At 38.1% G+C, this 23,779-nt stretch overlaps 1 protein-coding gene across 1 annotated transcript in view; it reads right to left on the bottom strand.

Moving 5' to 3' along the window:
* LOC129224443 (succinyl-CoA:3-ketoacid coenzyme A transferase 1, mitochondrial-like) overlaps positions 1 to 15,962 on the bottom strand; it is a 70,692-nt gene extending 54,730 nt beyond the window's left edge. Inside the window, exons 1-3 of the mRNA XM_054858898.1 lie at positions 15,816 to 15,962; positions 8,608 to 8,716; positions 1,069 to 1,202 (exon numbers count right to left, since the gene is read on the bottom strand). Coding sequence (XP_054714873.1) covers positions 1,069 to 1,202; positions 8,608 to 8,716; positions 15,816 to 15,875 — 303 coding nt within the window. The 5' untranslated portion in view covers positions 15,876 to 15,962. The remainder of the gene's footprint in view (positions 1 to 1,068; positions 1,203 to 8,607; positions 8,717 to 15,815) is intronic.
* Positions 15,963 to 23,779: the final 7,817 nt, after the last annotated feature.

Genomic DNA, 23,779 nt, shown 5'->3' with positions numbered 1-23,779 from the left:
ATACACATACATAAAATTGATTGCATGAGGAAAACATCTTTTAAATGGAGGAGAAAAGTATTAATTTTCTATATTGGAACTAATTTTATATAAACTAATATTTTGTAGGATCTAATTAATAATTTTTGAACTTCTAGCTAGGGGCCTAGATCTGTACAAACGCTGATAATGAATTCTTAGGCTGAAGATAAAATGTTTTTCTTTTAAAATTAATTTCTAAGTAGTTTCCACAAATTGCTACCAACTCCTTTTTTTTTTGTGTGTGTATTGAACTACTAGCTTCTCTACTTAAAAAATAATAATAATAAGTAGTAGTAGTGCGCTACACTACAAAACACTAAAAAAAGTCCGGTCACTCCTTGGGACCCACAGGTTAAAAACCACTATTCTAAATTCAAGTCACTGATTCTTATATTCCTTAATTTTAAAACATTTTGCTGAAAGCAAAATAATTTTCCCGTTTCTATTTTCAATAGCGAACATATATTTTGCTTTCTTTGCGCCACCATGTTGTTTGAAAAAAAAAAAAAAAAAATGCTCCGTTGATCCAAAATGAACAAGATAAACATTTTCAGTCAGATTTTATTAAAATATTTTCTTATAAGAGCAAAAAGAAATAAAATATCCTTACTCTTTATTTAAACCCAAGAAGAACTTGTTATTAATGAATTCAAATCGATCGATTTTGAAGTTATTTGTTCTCCGTTTGTAAAAAAATGTGCAAGTTTTAGGGTGGGAACATTGTATTTTATTGTTAAGAATACTCATACCATGGCTAATACAAAAATTCACGTAGTTACAAGATATGGTAAAAGACTTGACAAGATACAGGTTTCATGAAGCGTTCTACTCCTCATGCGGACAATACAGTTTAGACACTTCATAAGAAATAAAACTGAAGCATTTTTCTGGGTGTTTCACAGATTAATTTATTTTAAAGGCTACAAGAACAATTAAAGTTATCTCGCATAAGTCGAGACTCAACTGCATTAAAAAATATATCTCAATTTCATTTTATACAAATACTACTACTACTAATAAAAAAATATCAATTAAAAAAAATGTTACCTGTTTAGTTTGAAGTAACAATCCCAGCCCAAAATCATCGACTCCAGCATTATTGCTGACTACTGTAAGATCTTTCACACCTTTGTTAACAATGGCACTAATAAGATTTTCTGGAATTCCGCACAAGCCAAAACCTTAAGAAACATTGAATTAAAAATTACAGTTTTGACACGTTATTTGTTAAATAATCTATGAGCTAAATTTACCAGAAAAGGAAACTACAAAAACTAAATGAAATATAATCCAAGTAATAATTTTAAAAGAAAATGGATCTTTAATTGTTGCCACATGTGATTTTGATGTCCCATGTCATGCCTAGCATTACCGTTTTCATGTAACTGTGCAGCAATCTTTTGGCATCTGTTTTCAATTTATGATATTTCTTGTTATTTCTTCAGTAGTACATAATACAAGCCTATAAAGCAAATATAAATATATTTTTTAGAATAAATGTGATTATATTTGATTGCTGCAATCAGCATGACGGAATAATGTGTAAAAATGAGGCAAGACCTGTTGCATTCTCATGTCTTAACTGCAAAACTAAAACATGTAGTATTCCAGATAAGAAACTATAAAGTAAAGCCTTAGTATACTCCCAAAAGACTCGACTTCACAGATAATAAAGATCTACAAGGTCATTCCAGCATTACGTGTGTGACTTTTTGACACCATTTTGTTGTAAATAACAATAAAAACTAATATGATATTTTAAAAATATTTTTTAGCAGTTTCTACTATATGAACAGAAGATATGTAAGATGTTTTAGGTGACAGTTTTATTTTCGTAGGACAATTCTAAAAAAATTTTATAAAAGTTTAAATACAGCCTTACGTGTGCGACTCAGAAAATCTGAAAATTAGCTATAGCTCGTACTATTTTGTAATTTCCTGTGAAGTTTTGAAAGGTAAATGAGCAGTATTTTTTGTGCATGTGTCTAAGTATACTGAATAAGTATTCAATTAAAAAAAAAATTTCTAAAGCTCGTACAATAGCAACAAAAAATATTTTAATAGCGTTACGTGTGTGACATTAGAGCGTTACGTGTGTGACAGCGTGCAACAATTTAAGGGGATTTCCTAACAAAAGTCCAGTTTACGTCGGATCTTTGTCAAATTGCACACAGAGGTTCTTTGGTGCTCAGGAATTTACATGGGGATTCCCTCTCTTGGGCTTTCAGCCCCCATCCCCACGGGAGTTTTCAATATTAAAGTTCAGTTTACATCGGATCCTTGCCAAATTTGGCACAGAACTCCGTCCTTCGATGGTCAAGAATACACATAGGGGTACTTTCGTCCCCTATGGGGGGGTTGGTCAACCCCTTAGGGGTTTTTTCCAGAAAATCTGTAGAACGGGATGAGTGAGGCCTATCAGTAACAATGATAACATATTTTTTTTAATTAAAAAAAAAGTCAAACACGTCCAAACTTAAATTTTGAGGCATAAAATTGCTCTTTTGTACACATTGACGGGAAACCTAACCCTAAGCCTGATTGCTGAAAATGCGCCACTTGATGCAACTATTATTTTCGAAGTAGATCCTACAACACCGGGTAACACAGCTAGTAAATACTTAAATTGAAAGGATAATTTCACAAAATAAAGAATGATGATGAAACTAATTTTTATTTGTATACAAAACAGTAAATGTCAAGCTAATAAACTATCACGAACTTCTAACTTATACTTATGTGGTTTAAAAGATTTGGGATGTTTCAAATTGTGCGTAGAATTTAGACTTTTTCTCAAAAATCAAAAATTCTCAAAAAATATAGATGCAATTTAAGGTACTTAGAACGTTTTACTTTTTATCTTAGAGTATGCAGATTGTGAACACTTAGTTTAAATTGCTTTTTAGGTATGAAAACAATTCTTAATTTTTTATTTATTTATTTAATCAATATCATTATTTTTTTAACATTCATTGAATCTTGGATTCAGTGCCAGCACACAATATTTTTACTTGAATTATGTAAAGTATGCAAAAACCCAACTTGTAATGAAAACCATTCAGGAACATTATGTGTGTGACATCTTTCAAAAAGTCTCGTTAAAAATTTTCTGCTTAATGTTTGAGGATGAAAGTCTGGTTACAGGTATTATGCATCAAGTTAATTTATGATATGAGATATTTTTCTTCTAGTTCCCCAATTTAACCTTGGAGAAAAACTTTTGTTCTTTTTGCGTTACGTGTGTGATCAACAAAAAGTGACCTGCCTATTTTGGGGAGTTAAAAACTTATCAAAAATATTTATTAAAAAAGTTTAACTCATAATTACAGTAAAGCATCTGTGTTCATGATATTTAATAATTTTTTCAAAAAAGAAAAAAATGATGATTAAGTAAAAAAATGGATTTTATATTTATTTCACTAAAAATGTTTCTTTTTTTTTACTTCGTCTAAATGTTATCAAATGAGGTTAGAATCTGATACAAAAATATTTTAAACACAAAATTGATGCTGGAATTGAACAGAACAGATATTTTTTTGTCAAAAAACAAGATGTTTCTATATTGTGTGAAAAAAAAAAATTTTTGGTGTATCAAGAGCACTTTTCATTTAATTGCCCTACACTGGATATTATTTTTAAAACTATGCATACTATTGAGTAAAATGACAACAACGTGCATAAAGTACAAATAAAGTAATAAAATAGAGTTAAAAATTGATTTTTGGGAATCCTACTACATTTGGAAAAATTCTGCTTCAATGTTGATGATTTGTCGAGTACTCCCATTCCCTGGTGTTTGGAAATATTATTTTGAAAAACTTTTTTCTGTTTTTGACGTTTTTCCGCACTATAGGTGTCGTTGCTGTTCTGTGACGCATGTGTTTCCAGTTTCCATGTCTATTTACTTTGCTTCCTTTGGTTTTTGTTCCTTTGTCGTTCGGTCTACATTGTGTGGACTTTTTGTTCTTCTTTTATGCACTGATGAAGGGGCTAGCATTTGACAGCCCCAAAACAGCTGTTTGCTGAGTTTTTAACTCTATTTTATTACTTTATTTGTACTTTACGCACATTGTTGTTGTTTTACTCGTTCCATAGTACAAAGTTTTCAACTGCTTTTTTACAATGCATACTATTGTAACCAAATCATCAGAGTAAACTTTTTAAACAAAACAATTGTAGGCTTGACAAGGCAAAAAGGTTGCAAACACAGAAGATGAAAAACAAACTTGAAACTAAACATGCTGCAAGTCATGATAAGACGTATTACACGCAGCTTACGAGCTAAAAAACAAATTGGGCAATTAATTGTGATATGGATTATAGGAAGAAAAAAATAAGTGCGGAAAGTACATTCAAAGTTAAAAAAAATGTTAAAAAAAAGGAAAAATTCATTGAAAAAAGTGCTTGTTAGTTCTTAATTTCCCCCCAATTACTACATTTTGGTACATTGGTCATTAGGTGGGTGAATATTTTACGGTCTATTCCATGGTCAAGGTTTAACAGGTTAAAATTAATCATCAGCAGTTCATGGTCTAAAAATATGGTAGTTTTATGTCAACAAAAATTGCTTTACTGCAAAAGAATAAGCAAAGTGGATTTTGGATTCGCGAAGCTCCACTGTACTCTTAAAAACAATTACCCTAAAAATTTCAATGCCACAATCTGTGCCATGACATTCTTTTAGTGGACACCTCCGAATATATGCAAATCAATTATACATAAGTACAAAGTAAGAAATAACAACGTCAAAAGTACAAACTGCAGATTACTGCAGTCACATGTTTGGGCACAGGGGCGCCGACTCGCAAAAATTATTGAGGGGGCCGGGGTTATGTAATCCCTCGAAGGTCCCCCCACCCCAAATAAAGGTCAGATTTTTGTACCTTGAAAATGCCATATTTTCTGATATGTATAATTTTAACAAACAGTATGTGACGTGGCATTTTCGAAATAAAACCATCTAAAAATTGAATATACAAATTTTAAGGTTCAACTAAATCATGTCACTTGTATTAGAAAAAGATTTTTTTTTGTTCTATTTTATGGGGAGGTTGCACTGCCGTAGCTAGGCATCAATATAAGGTGATAAACTTGACTTGAATGGAAGGGCATTCTCAGAGACGCTGACTTAAAAAAAAAAAATCGGGGGAGGGGGGTCAAACTGGGGGATCTTGCCGCGGGAATATAAGATTAGAGAGCAAAATAGTGAGTTTTAAAGTTTTTTCCAAGTATTTTTTAAAGTCATATAATCATCAACATTAGAACCTCGAAAACTCGGCAAGCCTGACAGATATTTTTTTGGCTTTGAAAAATGGAAAAAATAAATACAAACACTCACAGTATTTTTGTAAAAAGTAGAGACGTACCGAGTAGCACTTTGGCCGAGTAGCCGAGTACTCGGCCTTTCATTACTCGGCCGAGTACCGAGTTACCGAGTACTCGGCCTTTCACTACTCGGTCGAGTTACCAAGTACTAATTATGTTTTAAGAAGAACCACCGACACACATGTGATGAATTTTGAACTTATTGGAATAGTAGTATAAACCTCCTTGTCCATATAATAGTTTTTAAAACTAAATTCTTGCTGAAATTTAATTACGCGTTATATAAACAATTTTGTTTGTGTCAAAAATTTTACAAAAAAATTATTTTAAAAATTAAAAATAAATAAATAAAAGGTATGATTACTCAAGTTGGAATTAAAACAAATAACAGTGAAATCCCTCTAATGCAGACACTAATAGAACAATTTTTTTTGTCCGCAATAGAGAGATGTCCGCTGGACAGGGGCTTAATAATGTTGTTTGCATTGGAACTGGGGAATTAAAAATTGTCCGCATAAGAGGGGTGTCCGTTAGGAGGAGTTTCACTTTATACCACTCAATTATAGTTATAGTCCGCCAAACATAAATAATTTTTAAAAGCTAATAAAACAAATGTGCAGGAACACTGCAGACACGTGTTTCTGCCCCCCCCCCCCCCCCCCCCCCCCCGTTACAAGGAACTTGTTTCAGTGTATAACATGTGAGCTAAAGAATGTAAAGACACACGGCAAAAAAATCTGACTTTTGTCGGCTGCCTTTAAATCCACGAGCTCCCATTTTGCGCATTGAAAAAGGAATTCCTTGTAACGCCAAAACACGTGTCTGCAGAGTTTCTGCATTGTACTTTTAGCGTTGTTTTATTACCTTTTATTTTTTAAGCAAAGGTATTTTTACATTTTTTATAACTAATTTTTGTTTGTAGCAAAAATCCATTTTTAATATAAAAATTCCATATTTTCTATACTTACCTTTTTTGCGTAATTTTTAATAAATAAGTTTTATAAACTTTGGGGACATTAAAATGAAGATTTATTCCATTAAAGCATTACAAACTTCATTATTCTCAAAATTTAAATTTGACTTATAAATTTTAATTGTAAATGATTGCAGAATATAATGCTTGCTCTTTTTTTTTAAAATAAATTTTAGTATATATGTCTTGGACAATATTCAATTTTTTGCAACTACTCGGTACGTCTCTAGTAAAAAGGTAATTTAATTTGCGCATGTATTTTAAGACCAGTTCTTTTTCCATTAGTGATATTGACTAACATATTTAAGTGTAAACACAGTCTCCCAATGTCCAGGTCATATTTGAAAACTCAGTCACTTTTTCAAAATTTGTTTCACTTTTGTTTAATAAAAGCAAGCACTCTTGTTCAACTGCAATGACCTGTGTGAGTCCAGTTGATTTAAATCATCCAATAATGCAAGATTGCACCATTTCACAAACCTCAATATAAAGTGCCTTGTAGTACTCTTCCTTTAGGATTTTGAAAGTGTGCGATCAGCTGGCTTCATTGTTTTCATACTTGTTTGGTATACATTGATTCCAAGGAAGCGAAGGTGAATCGATTTTGTGAAGATTTTCTTTTAAACACAATTTCTAAAAGTATTCAAAACTATCACGCCTCCCATTTTATATACAAATGAAACCCTCATATATTTTTTCCAGATCAGCAACACTTAGATGAGCGTGCCGAAGCGCTGCCCACCGGCAACAGACTTGACCCATAAGTTCGCGCACTAGGACAAATTCTAAGTGTGCTTGCAGCACCGCAACACTATCATTATTCACAACACTTGTTTTCAGTTAACCTGCTTCTACCGTAGTAATTATTTGTTTTAACTCATTACTGAATGTATTTTACGAGGTAAACCATCTTGCATCTTCAAACAAGGAACATAAAAGATAAATTTGTGAGTTTATAAAGCATAATATAACTAATAATTTTCTTGATTTATTGGGGGGGGCTCTGCCCCCTCAGGCTCCATGGAGTCAGCGCCACTGTTTGGGCATTACAAGGAACGCCTTTTTCAATGCAAAAGAAATGAGCCTTGTGGATGAAAAGACATCCGACATAATGCTTTTATTCGATGTCTTTTCTTCCATAAGCTCATTTCATCAAGTCGAAACACGTGTCTGCAATAATCTGCAATTTTTGCTTTTGGTTTTGTTATTTCTTACTTTACTTTTCAGTACAAAGGTACTTATTTATCTTATAAACAGTATATTCCATGGGTGCAAGTTTGGGGATGTGTTCAAGACGGAAAATATTTTGAGTCCCCCCCCCCCATACACACATGCGTGCTTAAGGAAAAATTTACGATTATAAATGTTGTAGATTTTGAGTATGGCAGTTTTGGAATCTGTGTTTACTTTGAATTTTTCACTTTTGACTTTTAAGAGTTTTGATATCGTAGTTCCAAAAAACACCAATAATTGGGGGTCTGGGGGCTCTCCCGGAATTCAAAAACTTCAATTTTTTAAAATTGAAGTCTAAAAAGCGCAATGATAGGCCATTTTGGTAAAGTTCAGGGAAAGGGGATGTTCGGGGTACCAAAATCACAATATTGGGTGATCTTCAAAAATATTATAGCTGGCTCTCCCCGAAATTGAAGCTTTAAAAATGAAATTGTACTCCCTCTTTCATAACATTTACATGCTTTTTGAATGCATTATCGAAGGGACGGAGTTCAAGAACTCTCCTTCGGCAATATTTCGAAATTGAAGTTCCAAAAACACAATTTTAGGCGTAAAAGCAATCGGGGCTCCAAGCCATTAGTTTTTCTGCCAATCTTAAATCTTTTTATTGCAGCAATAAAATCGCATTTGACATAAGATTTTCACTTTTGCAACATAAACCAGTTTTGATCGGAAAGTCTCCCCAAGATAGCGGGAACAAACCAGAAAAGAATGAAAGGTGGGGGAAGGGTTGGGCGATTAATGAACTGGCAAATGAGAAAAAAAACGAAAGGACACACACCTCCAAAAGCACGTTGTAAACAAAATAAGCTCATGGCGGAAAATCAAGAGAATGTCCATGTAAATTCGTGGTTATGGAAAGATCCTGCAATTAAAGCATATTTTTCGAACACTCAATTTTTCTTTTTTTAGTAAAAACTGAAGGAAAGCAATAGAATTTCTTTCCGTCCCGACCTCCGTCTCAGAAATTTTGTCCAAGACGGAAATCCGTCCTGAGACGGAAGGTCTTGCACCCATGGTATATTCGGTAGAAACAAAATGTAATTGAGAGTTACCTCCAACTAAAAGCTTGGCACCATCCGATATATCTTGAACTGCATCATGAGGATTTTCAAAAAATTGAGCTCTAGTACACACAGTAGAAGAAAATTTGGCATTGAAAACCTGAAATGTATATGTAAGTTATTTACAATGACAAACATACAAAATGATACAATTAGTGATTTCATTGAATTTATTGGTTGCTTGTGGGTTACTTCATATTAAATCAACAAATGGGCTGTGCCTTTTGTTGATTTTGATAAAATTTGATAGGTAACATTTTCCAATATTCTGAACTCCTAAAGTGTTATATTTTTCCTTTGAAAAACTTGATTCCTGAGATATAGCTACAGCGTATGAGTAAAATTTGGCATTTTTAATCCGTTTTCTAAAAGTTCCAAAAAATTTATTTAAATTAGTAGAACGATCAAACACGGCTCATTATAAAGCTGAAGGAGTAAACTTTCTGCTGTGCATAAAAAGAAATAATTTAAGTTTAGTTCAATTCCAAAATTTTCAGGGTCAAATCATGGTTCAAATAGTGCTTTTTTTGTCATTTCAAGCCAAAAAAGATTATTTTTTAAACAAGTGATTGTTGTTTTTAACTGCTTCAATATTTCTACTTTAATTAGGAATTCATTTGCTCAAATGTTTTTAGTTTGAATTCATTTGCTTAAATGTTTTTATTTATTAACTAGCTGCCTTGCCCCGCTTGTACCTCAAAAATAAAATTTATGTAATGCGACACCTTTTTGTATTTCTTTGAAATTGGGCTCATCAATTGTACTCTTCAAGGTAATCAAAAGTCCACATATTTTAGATTTTTATCCCTTTCATTTTTTTATTTACAAGACTTAGACTTTTAGAAAAAACCTTTTTTTTTTCATGGATGCTTGAACATAAAATGGACGATAACTCAGCACCAAATATAGATAAAAAATTTCTGTAAAAAGCATTTTAAAGTAGATTAGTTGCTGTTTAATATGATATGCAACATGACTAATTTCATAAAAATTTTTATTTTTAAAAAATGAAACTTAAATTTAAAATTTCTGAGGAAACTTTTAATGAATTTTTTAAAAGAAATTCCCAAAAATTTGTGTGCATTTTATCTTTGTTTGTATGAAATTTCAAGTTGGGATCTAAATGGGATCATATTTTTTTGAATTTTTAAATAAAATTTGACATAAGAAATAATGATCTTTTTCATATTCTAGTTAGTTAAAAATGAGGTTCTCTTACTGGGGATGGTCTAGTAAGTACAGTAAAACCCCTCCTAACGGACACCCCTGTTAAGCGGACAATTTTTTATCCCTGATTACAAGGCAAATAACATTATTAAACCCCTGTCCTGCAGACACTCCTCTGTTGCAGACAAAAAAATTCGCTCCGTTAGTGTCTGCATCGTAATTAATCATGACTATGCTTGAAATGAGCTGACATGACTTTGTAGATAGGAATTCCTTCCCAATGCAACTTTGCCTTTCTCAACATAAAGCTCACGGAAAAATTCAAAAAGCACACTCTTAAATGTAGTCCCAGGAAAAATAGGCTTTTATATGTTACTTGCTAAATAATAATAATAATAATATTGGAAGTACTGTGGCAGAAATGAAAGTCAAAAAGTTCCTGGAAGAAGTTTTCTTGAAAATACAGTCCTTGCAATGGATATTATTTTCGTAAAGAATACATTTCTTGATAGCTTTTTGGAAAAAAAAAAGTTCCGCTTGTGTGACAAAAAAAGTGTGCTGTAAAGATCCAAGACAGAAGAAAAACTTTTATCTTATCTCCTTTATTTCTTTCCAAACTGCCATTTCACCCGTACTTTTTTCTCACACCAAGCTCTTGTTCTTTCTGCGTCTGACTTAGGCATATTCACAACATGATTGTATATTTTAATGAAGAAAATAGATTATAAACAGTGAGAAAATTAAAAATTAATTGAAATCTGCCTTTTAGCAGATGCTAAAAACAATAAAAAATAATAGCAATAATAAAGTTAATTTTGATAATAAAAGTTAAACTAAATTCAAGGCTAAACCTTAGCAATGTGGTTTACGCTCTTGAACTTGAATCAAAGAAATCCTCAAAAACCTGCATTATTTGAATGTTTAAAGTGACTACAATCCACAATTATATGCTTACTCAAACCTTGAAATTTAATTGTTAATTTTATTAACCCATTCCATGACCATGGTTCATTGAAATGACTTGAAACTTTCCGAATCATTTTCTAGTCTGTTGGCATATTTTAGAGGGGTGCCGCAAAAGATTAGTTGAAAAAAGTTTTTCCCCATGGACCTTGTGACCACCCTAGTGCTCACATAAAAATTTTGTGGTAAAAGAATTTTGTGAAAAGGGCAATTTTATGATGCAAATTTTTGGAAGTTTGTGAGGGCCACACAAAACAGACCCGATTTGAGTCCTGATTGATCCATGAAAATACATACTCAAATGCATAGGAGGAGACTGATAATTTGCGATGATAGATGCGAACTTTTGTAATACTATTGAAAATACATTACATGTTTGCTCCAAGTCCAATAGTGGTAGAAAAGGTATTTTTGCTAATGAAATGTCAAGTGAACTAATGAAAAATGTACATGCAAATTGTAGTCCTTAAAGCAATGTTGATGACTTGAAAAACTGACGAGAATTCCCTTTTAAATACTACATTACCCTTCATTAAATGCATTTTTTTCTTTTCTGCTCTTTCCTGTTATAAACACTAATTGTAAAAAATAGGCTACATAATGTAGTTTCTCCAAATTATTTAATGTCCTGTCTTTCAGGGAATATTAAATAAAACAAAGAATATATGTGTATGTTTATATAATCAGGGGTAATTGTGACTCCATGAAAAAATACCTGAACTTTTTTTCCAAGAAGAACGAGTGTTTTGATGGGCATACATACATACATTATGTATATGCACACATTATTTATTTACATAATTATTTGTTGGGGCTAAAACTCAAAGTTTTAATTGGACTTAATACGTCCATGTGCATGGAGGGAATTAAATTCTTTTAATTTTTCTCATTTCTTAAAATTTTTCAAAGAATGTTTTATTTTCCTCCACTGCATCTGAATCCTTAACCATTAATTACATTCATTTACTAAAAGTGCATAAAGGTTTTAGAATTAAATAAGTTTGGGGTGAAAGGGGCAGCATGTATTATGATTACTGTGCAATAGGACTATGCGATATCCGAAGTTTAATACCACGATATATCGCTCTCCAAATATCGATATATATATATATATATAGGTCATTAAATTAAACATTTAATGGGGGGGGGGGGCTGCAAATCCTATTACATAAGCATCTGCAACAGAGAAAAGCCATAGGCCATTTTGGTGAATAAATATTTTAGCAATTTATTCTAATAATATAGCTACAGCAAGGATTTTCATGTGTTTGTGTCGGGGTGGGGGGGGGGGGGGTCATGAGGCAGATTATAATACAGAAACTTTTCGAGAAATTAATTTAGAAGAATTTAAATCTTTTTATTAGTGGGTGGCAATTCTTGAGGGAAAAGGGGGCTTGGTAAAATTGAGGGGTGCCATCGTAGTAGGGAGGGGGGGGGGGGGGGAATGGGCACCCCTAGTTACATCATCTGCATATTAAGATATGCAACATTGAAACGCTATTAGACATCTTCAAAAGAAAATATTAATGGGAAAAATATCAAGTAACCCCCTTTCCTCTTCTTATCTAGCCTTTATTTCATCTTCCACCCCAGCTGTTCTTCAATAATTAGAGATTGCAAAATATGACGATAGCTTAAACGCTTTATACCTAATGAAACGTCTTCGATTTGGACTTTCGGCGTTTCATTCAACATCAACCTAAATTTAACAAAAGTGGGTTTTTCTGAAAATATACGAGTGCCGATATTTTCGAAGATGAAGATACCGGAAATCAAGATGAAAATACCGAAAATCCGGTAAAATACCGGAACACAATCACCCCTGATATAATGCCTGTACAAATCCAGTTTTCGTCGTATCTGGACCAAATTTATCAGGGGTACTTGGGCACCCAAAAAGAAACGTGGGGGGTTTTTAGATGCCAAAACAGAACCGAACCGTTTGAATTTCAATTTTAGGGCCCGAAAATGGCATTAAATGGTTCTTTGTACCCGAAATAATTATTCAACCAGTTTGATATTGGCGCCATTCGAAAGCCCACGTCATTGGATTCGTTCAAATTTGAAAAAAAAAAAAAAAGGAAAAAATTCAAAAGCACTGTTAAGCCTAATGGAACTCTATTTTCATATTGGAAATTTATCGTATGTATGCGCAATTTTATTTTAAATTAGCATGAATAAAACCAATCAGAAAGTTGACACCTCTTTTTCCTTGAAACCCCATTGTTGCACATGCTTCACTTGACATAATTTTAATTTTCAAGGTAGACCATGCAATGCAGCTAGTAAAAAAAATAAATAAATGGTCACATTACAGGGTTTGTACTCAATTTCAGAAATAAAATGAAGGAGTTTTTGAAGGAGTGAAATAAGATTTTGACGGAGTAATCAACATGTTTGACCCCCTTCACCTTTATCACAAAGTGTCACACACTATCTTACTCCTCTTCTTGTCAAATGTCATATTTTTAAAAACATATTGCTAAAATAACTGCATGTTACTTTCTGTCACCTTCTCTCTTCCACTTGTCACAATTTCATGAACCTGTCTCCCCCTCAAGGCTCTCAAGTCATCTCTTGTGGATGACTCATTTTACAATATCATAACTGCAATTTGCTAAACGATTGTTTTTTAACACAATCACTTAATATTGTACATCTGCTTATGCATTTTTAAATATTTAAATAATAATTAGACAAACTGACTTTTGCCACTGAGAGTAGGGTGGAGGGAAAAGCAATAATCATTTAACTTAAAAAAATAGCCAAGCACCATTTGAGCATGGTTTATTTCATTTATGAAATGTCTTAGTCATCTAATAATATTTTCACCTGCAACTTTTATAGTTTCGATGATCAATTTGTAAATCACATCTTTGTGAGGAAAAAAATGTACGAAATTACTACATTAAAATGGCCCTTGTGATGAAGATAAGTTCTCGATCGAAATATTTCAAGTTACTGTCATAGAGGAAGACTATACAGCTATATACAGTGTTGGTTAAAAAAATTGCGTCACCCGCGCCGCAAAGGAGAGGAATACCATCCTGACTGCATTCAACACACAGTCAAGCATCCTGTATCCCAGATGATTTGAAGATATATTTCTGATCGAGGAGTTGGTAGGCTTCGCTTTGTGCAGGGAACAGTAAACGCTCAGGTGTATATTGGCATTTTGAACTAGAAATTGCTTCCTACCATACCTGCCAAAATCTACTGGAAAAAAATGCAGATCATTAAAAAATCCAGTGTAGAGGTTAATGACCGATTTTTCATTCTTAGTTAGGAAATAAAGAACTTCCTCATTATCCTTCTTAGTACAACCAAATGTTCCTTACATCTAAAACATAATCGAGAGAAATGATCAAAATTGAGGAAACTTCCGGAAAAATCAGTAAAGTTGGCAGGTATGTTCCTACTATCCGGGACAACTTTATTTCAATTCCAAACGTCATTTTCCAGGCTGATTCTGCTCTCTGCCATAGGGCAAAACCGGTAAGTAACAATTTAAAAACCTTTATCCTGCCATTAGACTTAAATTGAGATGGGGTTAAGAAATTTTTTTTCTCTAAACTCACACACAGGTTCAGAAATGGAAAAATCAGCATGGGGTCAGCAGTTTACCTTGGCCCGGAAACAGTCCTGATCTACGCAAACAACTATTGGATTCCTGCTGTTAAATGTTTATTTCATAAGTTTTGCAGAACTTCACTTACATTCATCGTTAACGACCAAAACTTCTCAGTTCGACCAAAACTTCGGTTGACCAAAACTTCTCACATAATCCCACTGTTGTGAAAATGCGAGGGTGATGCAATTTTTTTTACCAGCACTGTAGTCTTGAACTAAGAAAGACGGAGTTTTGAAAGAGTTCAAACCAAAATAACGGAGTTTGAAGAGCCATTCAAAAAATATCCTAAATGAAGGAGTATTGGAAGAGTTTTGAAGGAGCGTACGAACCCTGCATTAGCTTTGTAGGGATGGACAAATTACACGCGAATTATATAGCAGTACAATAATTCAATATTTAAAACATAGCATTTCTGAAAAATTTTCTTGGTTGACTCAGAACATGTTTCTCTTCTGAGTAGTTTACCTAAAAATGCACATCTCATTTTATTCAAAAAAAAAAAAAAAGAAAAGTGTCGGGGAGAACTGAGTAGGTAAGAAACATTAGTACATACAGTAGGCGCCGCTTAATGTGATCACTTTGGGACAAATATGATTTGATAACAATAACAGACTGATAACAATAACCGAAAAGAATCCAGGAGACACAAAATAATGAATTTTTTCCAATTAAAGTGCATTTATTTTGGCAACCTCAAATTAAAATCACAATGACTCAACTGAACGCAGTTTTAAATTATAAATTATTAAATTAACAGAATAGAAATATCTGAATTATAAAAAGTTAAAAGGTAAATTACGCAATTTTTAATCACATAGTAATAGGTGAAGTAAAATATGACCGTTTTCCCTGACATTCGTAAACCAGTTTCAAATCACGTTCAGCTTTTCTAACTTTTCCAGCATGGTTTTGCTTGTTGTTTAAATTTTAATTTAACTTCGCCTTGTTTTCAATCTCGACACAATTCTTTAACTCAGTTTACAAAGCAATGGCAACAATGGAGGTCCTACATCAATGCCATGTCCAGCGACTGAATTTGTTTAGGTGCAAAAGAAAGTTTTCTTAGGGGGAGTCTGTGGTCACTGGGGACGATCTTTTTGTAGCTTCATTCCAAGAAAAATTTTGAACTGCTATTGAAAACCACAAAATGCTGCACAGAAAGTTAGTCTCATCAGGGTTTGCCTATGTATTTCTGTTAATTGAGGAACAAAATCAGGGGGAAAATTGAAAGTTTATGAAGAAGTGATAACAATAAACGAAGAAGCTGATTACAATATCCGACTTTTTTAACGTGTGTTAACATACAAGTGTTCCGGGACTTCGTGATTCTGATAACATTAAGCGAATGATAACATTAACCGTGATCACATTAAGCGGCGCCTACTGTACATTAAAAATAAGTTTCGTCAGGTTATATTGTTAAAATTTTAAATCCTACCTTTAAATACGCATTGTTACTCAATGCGTGAACACGTTTCAAAATTTTTATTACACGCATTTTCTTGCAGCAAAACACCACAGTAACTACTTTAATTTTGATACTGCATCATTCACCATTTAGTACCTACTTAAGAAACCAAAAAAGATAATAGTAATAAATAAAAGGCTGTGGCTATTGCGCCGGTAACTGGCTCAATAGCTCCCCAGCTATTACGCCGGCATAGCCTCAGGCAATCATGTTCCCGGCATCTATTACCGGCGTAATAGCATCAGGGCTATTGAGCCAGCAATTTTTTAAGGCGTAATAGCCACTGGGCTATTGAGCCAGCAATTTTTAAGGCGTAATAGCCACTGGGCTATCGAGCCAGCAATTTTTAAGGCGTAATAGCCAGCAAGCTATTGAGCCTTAATTTCGGATTATTATATCCCAGGGGTGTCCACCTATTGAGGATCATGGCGCAGACTGCGCCATTGAAATTTTTAGGGGAGGAGGTTGAGAGGTATTTTTCTCACTTTAAGGGGGCTAATGCATTCCGGGGAGGGGGGAATTTAGGGGGATGCGCCCTTGTCCTTGTGGCTGGTTTTGATGTTAAGTCAGGGATGCCCATCGAAGCAGGGCGGGGGGGGGGGGGGGGCAAGGCACAAACTGCGCCATTGAAATTTTTAGGGGGTTGAAGGGTATTTTTCTTACTTTAAGAGGATCTTGCATTTCGGGGGGGGGGGGGTCTTCGCGAAATTTTGGCGGAATGCGCCCTTGTCCTTAGGGGCTGATTTTGTGGTAAGTCAGGGTGCCCACCTAAACGGGGGCGGGGGCCTGGTGAAGACTGCGACATTGAAATTTTTATGGGGGGTTAGGGGGATGCGCCGTTGTCCTTTGGGCTGGTTATGGGGGTAAAGTCACGGGTGCCCACCTAAGCGGTTGGTGTATGGCGTTGACTGCGCCATTCAAATTTTTTAGGACGGTTGGAGGGGTATTTTTCTCACTTTAAGGGGGCTCTTGCATTTCGAGGGGGGTCTTCGCGAAATTTAAGGGGATGCGCCCTTTTCCTTGGGGCTGATTTTGGTGGTAAAGTCGGGAGTGTTCACCTAAGCAGGGGAGGCATGGCGCAGCCTGTGACATTGAAATTTTTATGGGGGGTTTGAGGGATATTTTTTCTCACTTTAAGAGGGCTCTTGCATTTTGGGGGGGGGGGATCTTCGGGAAATTTAGGGAGATGCGCGATTGTCATTAGGTTTGATTTTTGGTTAAAGTCAGGGATTGCCCATTTAAGCGGGCGGGGGGCATGGCACAGACTGCGCATTGAAATTTTTAGGGGGGGTTGAAGAGTATTTTTCTCACTTTAAGGGGGCTCCTGATGCATTTCGGGGTAAGTCTTCGCGAAATTTAAGAGGATGCGGCCTTGTCCTTGGGACTGATTTTGGGGTAGAGTCAGGGTGCGGACCTAAGGCGGGGGGGGGGGGGCATATGTTGCAGGACTGCGACATTAAAATTTTGAGTGGGTGTTTGAAGGGTATTTTTCTCATTTTAAAGGGGGGGCTCTTCATTTCGTGGGGTCTTCGCGAAATTTAGGGGAATTCGCCCTTGTCCTTAGGGCTGATTTTGGGGTAAAGTCAGGGGTGCCAATCTAAGCTTGGGGGGGGGGCATGGCACAGACTGCGCCATATGAAATTTTTAAGGGGGTTGAAGAGTATTTTTTTCACTTTAAGGGGGCTCTTGATGCATTTCGGGGGGAAGTCTTCGCGAATTTAAGAGGATGAGCCCCTTGTCCTTGGGGCAGATTTTTGGGTAAAGTCAGGGTGCCCACCTATACGCGGGGGGGAGGGTTATAGCGCAGACTGCGCCATTGAAATTTTGAGGGGCAGTTTGAGGGATATTTTTCTCACTTTAAGGGGGTTCTTGCATTTCGGGGGGGGGATTATGGCGATGTGCCCATGTCCTTGGGGCTGGTTTTGGGGTAAAATCAGGGGTGCCCACCTAAGCGGCGGTGGGGGGCATGGTGCCGACTGCGCCATTGAAATTTTTTAAGGGGGGTTGAAGGGTATTTTTCTTATTTTAAGGGGATCTTACATTTCGAGGGGGGGGTCTTCGCGAAATTTTGGCGGATGGCGCCCTTGTCCTTAGGGCTGATTTTGTGGTAAATTCAGGATGCCCACCTAAACGGGGGCGGGGGGCCTGGTGAAGACTGCGACTTTGAAATTTTTATGGGGGGTTTAAGGGGGGGTATTTTTTTACTTTAAGGGGGGTTCTTGCATTTTGGTGGGGTTAGGGGGATGCGCCCTTGTCCTTGGGGCTGATTTTGGGGTAAAATCCGGCGTGCCCACCTAAGCAGGGGGGTGCATGGCGCTGACTGCGCCATTGAAATTTTTAGGGGGGGTTTGAGGGGTATTTTTTTACTTTAAGCGGGTTCTTGCATTTCGGAAGGATGTCTTCGGGAAATTTAAGAGGATGCGCCCTTGTCCTTTGGGCTGATTTTGGGGTAAAGTCAGGGTGCCCACCTAAGCGGGGGAGGCATGGCGCAGACTGCGCCATTGAAATTTTTATGGGGGTTTGAGGGATATTTTTCTCATTTTAAGGGGACTCTTGCATTTCGAAGGGGGGGGGGGGGTCTTTGCGAAATTTAGGAAGATGCGCCCTTGTTCTTGGGGCTGGTTTTGGCGTAAAGTCAGGGCTGCGCCATTGAAATTTCTGGGGGGGATTGAAGGTATTTTTCTCACTTTAACGGGGGGTTCTTGATGCATTTCGGGGGGAAGTCTTCGCGAAATTTAAGAGGATGCGCCCTTGTCCATAGGTGGTGTGGGCATATCCCTGATATCTACTATTGTGAACAATTTAAAATTGGTTTCGTTTATTGCAAAGGAACTTTTTACGAGAATTCAACGCCTATCAGTTTTCAGTTCAATTTTAATTTTCACTTGTGAGATGGAATTAAGGCAGTCACATATGGAAACCTTAGTAAATTACTTATCTTTTGTTTTCTTAGAAATTCATCCGTCTGTTTCAGGGCTACGGAGTCGGATCGGAGGTCAGGCTGATTTTGGGGTAAAATCATTGGTGCTCACCTAAGAAAGGGGGGGGGGGCATGGCGCAGAATGCGCCATTGAAATTTTTTGGAAGGAGTTGAGGGGTATTTTTTCATTTTTAGGGGGGGCTCTTACATTTCTGGGGGGGGCTTCGGGAAATTTAGGGGACGCGCCCTTCTCCATAGGGAGTGTGGGCACCCCTGATATCTACTATCGTGAAAAAATTAAAATTGGTTTCGTTTATTCCAAAGGAGTTTTTCACGAGAATTCAACATCTGTATCTGTTTTCAATTCAATTTGAATTTTCTCTTGTGAGATGGAATTAAGGCAGTCACACTGGGGGGGGGGAGGGGGTCATGGCGCTGACTGCGCCATTGAAAGTTTTAGAGGGGATGTTTTAAATATTATTTTTCACTTTCGGGTTCTCTTGCCTTTGGGGAGGGGGGATTTTCACAATTGGTTCTTAGGGTGGGTGGGGCACCCCTGGTATAGGAGATGGAGTCGTCATTCAAAAGTTTTAAATTTACAAATGTCTGGAGTTGGGAGTCGTTTTTACCTCCAAGTTCACAACTTTCCCATCTTGTGGAGTCGGAGTCGAACTGATTTTGGGGATAAAGGATTTGAAGTTGATACTCTAAAGGCTTAAAATTTACAAAAATCGGATTCAGAGTCTATAATTTTTCCTTTAAGGCCACAACTATCTCATTGCTAGTGTAGGATGGATTTTGAGTTAAAAGAGTCGGAGTCGGTTACTCGAAGAGGCCTTAAGATTACAAAGGTCGGAATCGGAGTAAGCCATTTTCGCTTCAAGTCCGCAACTCCGTCATTGCATGTGTGGAGTCGGAGTCGGTGCGCGAATGTTTTAAATTTACTGAAGTTGGATCCGGAGTCTGCCATTTTCCCTCCTAGTCCTCATCAACTCTCCCACTGCTAGCGGAGTCGGAGTCGGACTGATTTTGGTGATGCAAAAGAGTCGGAGTCAGATTCAAAAGTCGAAATCGGAGTCAGTCACTTTCCCTCTAAGTCCGGCGCAACCCGGCCCCTTGCTTGTGGAGCCCTGACTGATTTTGGGGCAAAGGAGTCGGAATTGAAGCAGTGGCGGATCCAGACGACTCTTTTTAGGAGTGGCGAATGACTAATGCATGTGGGGGGGGGGGGAGAGACTAACGAAAATAAAATTTTAAAAAGTTTAATATCCTTGCATAAGTAAGAGTGTTTTTGGGCTCTCTACCAAATATTTTTGTTCAGAACGCATTTTTCAGACGTTCTTTGGTATTTAATAGAAATATGAGGTGTTTAAAGGACCCTCTCCGAAAAAATTTGGAAATTTTCAGGGTATATTTTCAAAAATAGAATTGTTTGCCATCTTTGGTGACTTGAAGGAAAAGGATCAGATTCAGAAATTCTCTCTTGTTGCGTTTTGATATTAGACAGCAGAAATACAATTTCAGAAATCTAAAATGATGCAAAGCAAGAGGTTTCGGGGGCTTTCACCCGGAAAAAAATTGGAATTGAAGTCCCCTAAAAGCGCAATTGAGGACATCTTTCAAGACATAGCAAAAGACATGTAGTTCAGAACTTTTCCCCAGGAATGTTACGATGTAGGAACTTCTCCGGAAATTTTTCGAAGGTGAAGTCCTGAAAACGCAATTGTAGGTCATCTTTTATGACATTGGAAAAAGCAAAGGGGTTCGGAACTTTCCACCAGAAATTGTTCGAAATTGGAGTCCTAAAACTGCTCTTGTTTACCATCTTTGATAGCATTAAGGGAAGGGATGCATCGGGAGCTGTCCCTCAATTTTTCGATAATAAAGCTTCAAACATGCAGTGTTAGGGGATCTTCATTGATGTTCTCCGAATTTTTTCGGAATTGAAGTCTCTAATAAAACGTAATTTAAGACCATCTTTAAAGACATTGACCAAAGGCATGAAGTTTAAAACTTTCCCCCGGAAATATTTAATATTAAAGTTTTAAAAGCAGCCCAGATTTTTTTTGTAATGTCAGGAAGTGGTAAGGTTTTTAGTTTTCCCGTTTAAGTTTTTTAAACTAGGGTCTTCTTCGAAATTAGGGTTTGGTTTGTGCGATGCCTGGCAGGGTTGGTTGGCTGGCTGTCTAGTTAGTTGGTTGGTTTGTTGTTAATTGGTTGGTCGATAGGTTGGCTGGCTCGCTGTTTCTGGCTTGGTGGGGTGAGCGGGTGGTAGGGTTTGGTGTGTTGGCTGCCTGGCAGGGTTGGTTGGCTGGCTCTCTACTTAGTTGGTTGGTTGGTTGGTTAATTGGTTGGTCGATAGGTTGGCTGGCTGGCTGTTTCTGGCTTGGTGGGTGAGCGGGTGGTAGGGTTTGGGTGTGTTGGCTGCCTGGCAGGGTTGGTTGGCTGGCTCTCTACTTAGTTGGTTGGTTGGTTGGTTAATTGGTTGGTCGATAGGTTGGCTGGCTGGCTGTTTCTGGCTTGGTGGGTGAGCGGGTGGTTAGGTTTGGTTTGTTGGCTGCCTGGCTGTCTAGTTAGTTGGTTGGTTGGTTGGTTGGTTAATTTATTGGTCGATAGGTTGGCTGGCTGGCTGTTTCTGGCTTGGTGGGTGAGCGGGTGGTACGGTTTGGTTAGCTGGCTGCCTGGCAGGGTTGGGTGACTGGCTGTCTAGTTAGTTGGTTGGGTTGGTTGGTTAATTGTTTGGTCGATAGGGTGGCTGGCTGGCTGTTTCTGGTTCGGTGGGTGAGCGGGTGGTAGGGTTTGATTTGTGCGATGCCTGGCATTGTTGGTTGGCTGGATGTCTAGTTAGTTGGTTGGTTAATTGTTTGTTCGATAGGTTGGCTGGCTGGCTGTTTCTGGCTTGGTGGGTGTTCGGGTGGTAGGGTTTGGTTTGTTGGCTGCCTGGCAGGGTTGGTTGGCTGGCTAACTAGTTAGTTGGTTGGTTGGTTGGTTAATTGGTTGGTCGATAGGAGTGGCTGACTGGCTGTTTCTTGTTTGGTGGGTGAGCGGGGTGTTAGGGTTTGGTTTGTGCGATGCCTGGCAGGGTTGGTTGGCTGGCTGTCTAGTTAGTTGGTTGGTTTGTTGGTTAATTGGTTGGTCGATAGGTTGGCTGGCTCGCTGTTTCTGGCTTGGTGGGTGAGCGGGTGGTAGGGTTTGGTGTGTTGGCTGCCTGGCAGGGTTGGTTGGCTGGCTGTCTACTTAGTTGGTTGGTTGGTTGGTTAATTGGTTGGTCGATAGGTTGGCTGGCTGGCTGTTTCTGGCTTGGTGGGTGAGCGGGTGGTAGGGTTTGGTTTGTTGGCTGCCTGGTTGGGTTGGTTGTCTGGCTGTCTAGTTAGTTGGTTCGTTGGTTGGTTAATTGGTTGGTCGATTGGTTGGCTGGCTGGCTGTTTTCTGGCTTGGTGGGTGAGCGGGTGGTAGGGTTTGGTTTGTTGGCTGCCTGGCAGCGTTGGTTGGCTGGCTGTCTAGTTAGTTGGTTGGGTGGTTGGTTAATTGGTTGGTCGATAGGTTGGCTGGCTGGCTGCTTCTTGCTTGGTGGGTGAGCGGGTGGTAGGGTTTGGTTTGTTGGCTGCCTGGTTGGGTTGGTTGTCTGGCTGTCTAGTTAGTTGGTTCGTTGGTTGGTTAATTGGTTGGTCGATAGGTTGGCTGGCTGGCTGTTTCTGGCTTGGTGGGGTGAGCGGGGTGGTAGGGTTTGGTTTGTTGGCTGCCTGGCAATGTTGGTTGGCTGGCTGTCTAGTTAGTTGGTTGGGTGGTTGGTTAACTGGTTGGTCGATAGGTTGGCTGGCTGGTTGTTTCTGGCTTGGTGGGTGAGCGGGGTAGTAGGGTTTGGTTTGTTGGCTGCCTGGCAGGGTTGGTTGGCTGGCCTTCTAGTTAGTTGGTTGGTTGGTTAATTGGTTGGTCGATAGGTTGGCTGGCTGGCTGTTTCTGGCTTGGTGGGTGAGCGGGTGGTAGGTTTTGTTTGTTGGCTGCCTGGCAGGGTTGGATGGCTGGCTGTCTAGTTAGTTGGTTGGTTGGTTGGTTAATTGTTTGGTCGATAGGTTGGCTGGCTGGCTGTTTCTGGCTTGGTGGGTGAGCAGGTGGTAGGGTTTGGTTTGTTGGCTGCCTGGCAAGGTTGGTTGGTTGGTTAATTGGTTGGTCGATAGGTTGGTTAATTGGTTGGTCGATAGGTTGGCTGGCTGGCTGTTTCTGGCTTGGTGGGTGAGCGTGTAGTAGGGTTTGGTTTGTTGGCTGCCTGGCAGGGTTGGTTGGCTGGCTGTCTAGTTTGTTGGTTGGTTGGTTGTTTAATTGTTTGGTCGATAGGTTGGCTGGCTGGCTGTTTCTGGCTTGGTGGGTGAGCGGGGTGGTAGGGTTTGGTTTGTTGGCTGCCTGGCAAGTTTGATTGACTGGCTGTCTAGTTAGTTGGTTGGTTGGTTGGTTAATTGGTTGGTTGATAGGTTGTCTGGCTGGCTGACTGGTTTGGTGGGTGAGCGGGTGGGTAGGGGTTTGGTTTGTTGGCTGCCTGGCAGCGTTGGTTGGCTGGCTGTCTAGTTAGTTGGTTGGTTGGTTGGTTGATAGTTTGGCTGGCTGACTGGCTGGCTTGGTGGGTGAGCGAGTGGCAGGGTTTGTCTTGTTGGCTGCCTAGCAGGTTTGGTTGGCTGGCTGTCTATTTAGTTGGTTGGTTGGTTGGTTGGTTGGTTAATTGGTTGGTTGATAGGTTGTCTGGCTGGCTGGCTGGCTTGGTGGTGTGAGCGGGGTGGTAGGGTTTGGTTTGTTTGCTGCCTGGCTGGGTTGGTTGGCTGGCTGTCTATTTAGTTTGGTTGGTTGGCTAGGTGGGTGAGCGGTGGTAGTGTTTGGTTTGTTGACTGCCTGGCAGGGTTGGTTGGCTGGCTTTCTAGTTAGTTGGTTGGTTGGTTGGTTAATTTGGTTGGCTGAGAGGTTGGCTGGCTGGCTGGCTTATTGAACGAGCGGGTGGTAGGGTTTGGTTTGTTGGCTGCCTGGC

This window comes from Uloborus diversus, chromosome 6, assembly GCF_026930045.1.
Source record: "Uloborus diversus isolate 005 chromosome 6, Udiv.v.3.1, whole genome shotgun sequence".
Lineage (NCBI taxonomy): Eukaryota > Metazoa > Arthropoda > Arachnida > Araneae > Uloboridae > Uloborus > Uloborus diversus.
Note: the sequence above shows the minus strand (reverse complement) of the source record. Positions and strands in the feature narration are given on the sequence as shown.